The sequence below is a fragment of the Coturnix japonica genome, unplaced genomic scaffold (genome assembly GCF_001577835.2).
Source record: "Coturnix japonica isolate 7356 unplaced genomic scaffold, Coturnix japonica 2.1 chrUnrandom526, whole genome shotgun sequence".
Lineage (NCBI taxonomy): Eukaryota > Metazoa > Chordata > Aves > Galliformes > Phasianidae > Coturnix > Coturnix japonica.
In genome coordinates, this window is record NW_015439910.1 from 76,040 (window position 1) to 82,387 (window position 6,348).

At 46.4% G+C, this 6,348-nt stretch overlaps 1 protein-coding gene across 1 annotated transcript; it reads left to right on the top strand.

Moving 5' to 3' along the window:
• The first annotated feature begins 431 nt into the window (after nucleotides 1–431).
• LOC107307264 (olfactory receptor 10AG1-like) lies at nucleotides 432–2,181 on the top strand. The gene has a single exon (XM_015850757.2). The coding sequence runs from the start codon at nucleotides 712–714 to the stop codon at nucleotides 1,645–1,647; it is 936 nt and encodes a 311-aa protein (XP_015706243.1). The 5' UTR covers nucleotides 432–711; the 3' UTR covers nucleotides 1,648–2,181.
• Nucleotides 2,182–6,348: the final 4,167 nt, after the last annotated feature.

Below are 6,348 nucleotides of genomic sequence, written 5' to 3' on the forward strand. Positions count from 1 at the left end.
CAACAGGCAAAGATGGGAATGAATGGTGAAGGAGGAGAAAGAAGGCTGTGCAAGAGGAGGGATGCAGGGGGGCAGTTGCTTGTGGCCCGATGTGTAGTCAGTGCTAGTCCGGCTGGGTTTGTGGGAGGCATGGGAGGGAGCTGAGTCCCCTCCAGGAGCCAGGACTACAACCTCAGGATAAGATGCCTGAATGGATTCAGCTAAATCCCGTCCCTATGGAAGTTTAAGGGTGTCCTGCAGAGCCAGGATCCCTGCATCCCAGGGCTGTTTGCAGGGGCAGGGACTCAGCCGCCAGCCAGGCTCAGCACTCAGCCTGTCCAAGGAGCTGCCCAGGTAGCTGTAGGGAGATGTGTGTTGGTGGGAAGGAGACCCCCAGCAGCACAGGGGCCTTTTGCCACTTGGGGTGCTGCATGAGGCTGAGGCTCACAGCTGCACTGCATGCTCGGGGCATTGCATAGGCAACTATTCTAGAAGGAGGACCAAACATGGGACTTTCTGCCCCATACTCAACTGGTTGGTCCTGACTGCCATCTTGTATATTCCCACTGGACTGTATTAGGTTTCCATACCTGCATTCAGATTTTGGTCAAGCTCTCCTGATCCTGATGTCCATTTTGCACTGTTGTCTGTAGGCTGTCTGCTGGAGCTGTGCATGGCTGTGGATGGGCATTCTCTAACAAAGTGCTGTTGGTGTTGTTTTATGCAGAGAAAATGCTCCAAAGAAATATCCTGAAGAATCACACTGTTGGACCTGGATTTCTTCTGGATTTTTCTGATCCCCCTGGGCTGCCAGGATTGTGCTTCACCATCTTCCTGCTCATTTATGTCACAGTTATCATTGGGAACAGCCTGATTGTGCTGGTTACAGTGCTGGACTTAAGTCTCCGCAGCCCCATGTATTTCTTCCTGAGAAACTTGTCCTTCTTGGAGATCTGCTACACGTCAGCCACTCTCCCCAAAATACTTATGTGTTTCCTGACGGGAGATGTCCGGATCTCCTTCCTTGGCTGTGCTGCCCAGCTGTATTTCTTAGTTTTGCTGGGAAGCACTGAGTGCCTCCTGCTTGCCTCTATGGCTTATGACCGCTATGTGGCCATATGTGACCCCCTGCACTACAGTTTGTTGATGAATGGTGGGTTCTGTGTCAGACTGGTGGTCGGCTCATGGATGGTTGCTGTACCAATACAAGTGGGCCAGACCTACCAAGTGTTCACCTTGCCCTTCTGTGCATCCCATCACCTCCATCATTTTTTCTGTGATGTTCCCCCTCTGTTGGAGCTGGCCTGTGCAGATACTTTCTGGAGCTGGGTGACCCTGCACACTATCATCCTGCTTTTCGTCGTCCTTCCCTTTTTCATGATTGTCGTTTCCTATGTTAGAATTATCAAGACTGTTCTGAAGATGCACTCTGCTCCGAGCAGACACAAAGCCTTTTCCACCTGCTCCTCACACCTCATAGTGCTGACTCTCTTTTTTGGCTCAGCCACAGTTGCGTACTTCAAACACCACTCAAAGGACTCTGCAGACACTGACAAATACCTTGCCCTGTTTTACACGATTCTGACCCCCATGTTTAACCCTGTCATCTATGGAATGAGGAATAGGGAAGTGAGAATCGCCCTGAGAAAACTCCTGTGGGGAAAGTGATAGTGCAGAGTGGGTGAAATTACGACCCAATTGTTCCAATGAGCATTTGGCTGTTTGTGTGTTGGCATCCAGTTTTGGCTCAGACACCTCCAGATTGGGCACCTCCAGATTTGCTGCACTGTCCCACAACCCACTGCATCTTCCAGAAGGAATCAAAGTTTATGTAGGATAGAGAAGGATGTGTGGGGATTCACTGTCACATCATCACAGGGCAGGAAATGAAGGATCCCTGCTCCCTGTCTTTTTGAGGTCTCTACGTTCAATTTTGCCCTAGTTACCATATTATAATGCATATTATCCTTCCTATGATTGCACTGTACCTCATTAATGGTATTCCAGTCAGAATTCTGCAGGTTAAAGAAGAAGGAATTCTCAGAGAACCACAGTTCGATCCAGCACACAACAATCCAACACCACACAGCATCCTACCTGCCCTGAATGACAGCTATGACGCATGGAGGCCAAAGGCATGAAGCCAATGGACACCACCGCCACTTTAGAGGGATGGGCCATAGACTGTGGGAATGATATCTATGTGTGTATATAAAACAAACAAACAAACAAGCAAAACAGGAAAGATGACAGCAGTTATTTGGAATGTATGGAAAAGCATTGAATCTGTAAGTGATACGGAATGAGGGGTGGGTACCATTCTGGGCTCAGTTGGGATGCTCTGACCTCAGGAAAAAAGCAGTGCTGGAACACCTCGATGTTTTCGCTGCTGCTGAGCAGTGTTACTTCAGTTCCTCAGCTTCATGCGCTATCCTTCCAGCCATGGGGGTTGAAATATTTGGGATGGGATGGCACCAGGAGCTGAGCTCAGCAACTCAAATGGATATTTCATTCCGTATGACATCATGTGGAAAAAAAGCTTCTTTTGTAAATACATCAATATTCAAAAATTATTAACATCAGAATTTTATTATTTTATTCTCCCCCCCCACACACACCCATATTATTTTTTCTGCCTTAGTAAAATTGTTTGTACCTCAACCCACAAATTCTACTTTGTGTCTCTAGTCCCGTCCTTCATCCCTCTGGATGGGGAGAGAAAGTAAGAGAAAGGGAAGTTGTCCACAGTCTTTGATATTGAAAAATCCACCTGCGTCCGTGACAGGAGGCGTGGGCCCACGAGGGTCCCTAGGCCAAAAGGAAAAAGTTATTAGAAAAGAAAAACAGCGGCACGATAAGTGGCACATTATTTACGGCACAAATACTATATCAAATACCGGATAACAAAATATAATACAATATATTGAACAATTGTAGCTAACAATCAAGCAAAATGGAGAACGAATGAGTCCGTAACCAAGGGCCTACTTGTGAAACTTAGGCGAACGCTGAAGGCTTCCCACCACACTGCCCCTGAACGACCAGAAACTCGAAGACGTCAGCTCTTCTGCGACCCAGAGTTCAATATAGAGTCCAGTCCCGTGAACCCATCGTGTTGTCCCTGGGAGATGTAGTCTTCTTCTGTAAGTTGCAGATTCAGTAAAATTATTTATGCTTTATATGTTATGATGTGGAATACTGATAACAAAATTACAAAATTATTAAACCATGACAAGGTGAAGGTGAAGGGAAGGGAAGGGAAGGGAAGGGAAGGGAAGGGAAGGAAGGGGAAGGGAAGGGAAGGGAAGAAGGAAGAGGGAAGGAGAAGGGAAGGGAAGGAAGGGAAGGGAAGGGAAGGGAAGGGAAGGGAAGCGGAAGGAAGGGAAGGGAAGGAAGGGGAAGGGAAGGGAAGGGAAGGGAAGGGAAGGGAAGGAAGGTTATTGACATTTGTTGGTGCTCAGTCCAGTTAGAGAGCTCTCTCAGTTTACTGTGGCATCAAAATAGAGCTCCTTCATTGTGTTCAACATATATCTCATATACTCACAAAACAATAAATTTCTCTAATCAGCTAATTGCCCTAAATTCTCCCAAACAACAGTGACAGAGGATGAAAGGTTTCTCAACTGTGAAAAGATTAACAGTGCATACAAAAGAACCTCCTGGTTATCCTTGTCTTGCATTGCAGACTCCCAAGGCTTCACAGTGGTAAGGTCTGTCAAGGAATCTGTTCAGCTCTTTGATGACTCACTCTCAGTTACATCTTTGCACAACTCCAGAACTTTCAGTCTGCCTTTAAGAAATTTAAAATGAAGCTGAGATTATCTGCTGTTCTCAGCTGTACTTCAGACGACCACAGCTGCTTGCAGCAGGACATGTGTAAATGGATGGTGTTATTTTTGTTGGGAACACCCAAAAGGCAGATGTTCACTTCTGCTGAGGTATGTCGGTGGAGGACTCCTTCCACATAAGTGATTTCTGCTTGGTCTGTGCTTAGTTTGAAAAGCAAATCTTTAAATAAACCCTTGTCAGTTTTGCCATTTAGAAGCAATGGAAGCAAACACGTAATGACACTGTGCAGTATACTTATTTCTAATTACACTGGGGACAAAGGATCCAAAGAGACTTTAGCAGATCCTTTCCTCTCCAGTTCTGATTTGTCTCTATTCACCCTTCCTAAGGATGTGAAGTTTTGAGAAGGGAAGTCTGGAATTTTCTTATTATCTGACTGGTCTGGAAAAATGTGCTGTCATTTGTGGTGAAAATCCATCAGTGGAATCCATTTGGATGTGGTGCTTGGGACATAGTTTACAGGAGGGTTGTTATGATAGTTATTGAGTTATGGTAGTACAGTTGGTTTACAGCTGGACTTGAGGATCTTGAAGATCTTTTCCAACCTGAGCAATTCTATGATTCTATGAGGTGACTGGATTTTGGATGAAGAAAGGCTGTGACTCATTTGCCTTGACTTGTTCAGCCTGGAGAAAAGATGGCTGCAGGTTGACCACACTTCAGCCTTACTGTCCCTAAAGGGAGCCTATAAACAGGAGGGGAGTCAACTCTTTGAAAGGGTTGATAGCAGCAGCACAAGGCGAAATGGTTTGAAGTTGAAGGAGGGAAGACTGAGGTTGGATGTCAGGGGGAAGTTCTTTACTCTGAGAGAGGTGAGGTGCTGGAACAGCTGCCCAAGAGAGGCTGCGGATGCCCTGTCCATCCCTGGAGGTGTTCAAGTCCAGGTTGGATGGGGCCCTGGGCAGACAGGTTAGTGTTAAATGTGGAGTTTCTTGGTCCTGATTGCCACAGGGGGGGCTGGAGCTTCATAATCCTTGTGATCTCTTCCAACCCAGGCCATTCTGTGATTCCATGATTCTATGATTGGCACAACACCTTCCACAGCTGCCTTACCAACAAATTGTCTGGCTATTTTTTTTTTAAATTATTTTTATTTTCATTTTTTATTTTTAATAATGCAGTGAAAAAGTGCATGGAAAATTGCCTGGACCAATTTCAAGAAGCAATTATAAGAGATGTGAAGGTAAGTAGGTGAGAACAAAGTAGTGGTGTCCATCAGGGCTGTGCTGCTTTATGTGTTCACTAAGGAGTGAATGCTGGAGGGCCATGTGCTCACAGGGAGCTTGTGGGGGAAACCCAGCTCAGGAGAGTGGTCAATATGTGGGAGGGGAAGGCTCACGTGCTAAATCCTACAGATACTCAGTTATTTCCCATGAGATTGGTCATATACTTTGAACAGGTTGTCCACAGTCCGTGCGATATAAACACCCCACTTCACAGCTGTACTTGGTTCTGTACTGCATGCAGTGCTACATGAAAACCGAGAGCACTGTGAGCTGTTGGGTGCAGTGCCTTCTGGGGTGTTATTGGAGGGCTTTGTGGGCAGAGGTATCTGGAGTTCACTCCATGTAGATGCTGCCCGAGGAAGTGACACTGTGTTGAGAAAAACACTCTTTCTGAAGACATATTTCCGAACAAAAGGGATTACTGGGGTGATCAGAGGCAGACAAAGAAGCAGACTGAAGGGCAAGCACAAGGGACATTGTAACAATGCTTTGTTACTCCTCAAAGTAAAAATGAAAGAATGGTTGGAGGAATATCAGCACTGTCCTGTAAGGCTGTGTTTGCATTGCCTCCCATTTTCACCAAACAGCTGCCAGCTGGTTGCAGATTCAATAGAACTTTGAGGGCACATTGGAGTCACTTTGGGGTCACACTGAGGTAACTTTGGACACTTCAGGGTCACTTTGGAGTCACATTGGGGTCAGTTGGGGGTGCCTGCCTCATGCGGGTGGGTGTTTACTCATGGGAGGGGACAGGGCTTTGGGAAGAGAGGTGGGGCCTTATAGAGGCAGGCGTGGTTTTAATTAACGGGTGAGGTGTAGCTTTGGGTGGGGGTGGGGGCCTAATAAGAATTGACCGCATGGCTTGATTTGGGCGCAGGCCCAGTTAGAAACCAATGCCGTTGAGTTTCACTGATTCGAGCCCAGAAGAACGCAGACCAACAAGTGGTGTCCGAAAACTGGAAATAGTGAAGCTCGTTGGAAATCACTGAATCGAGGCCACCGACCGCCGATGACGGGCTCTATTGAACCGTGCAGCATCTCTCCAGATAATGAACCTAAGGTAAGTTTATTAGATCCTTATTGATAATTTCAGTGTATGCAGCACTGTCTGTCCTTGTGTGGTTGGTTCTTTCCCTGAAGTCAGCTCCGTAGGGGATTTAGTGAATCGTCCACACAGGCTTTATTTATGAAGATCTGAAGGATTAATCGGACTGTGACCTCATTTGTTACTCCAAGAATGCTTCAAAAAATCCACACCAATCGATGTGAGCCCATTTGTGGACAATAACTCTGG

Coding starts and splice junctions, on each gene's coding strand:
- LOC107307264 (XM_015850757.2), top strand. CDS start 712: ATGCTCCAAAGAAATATCCTGAAGAATCACACTGTTGGACCTGGATTT.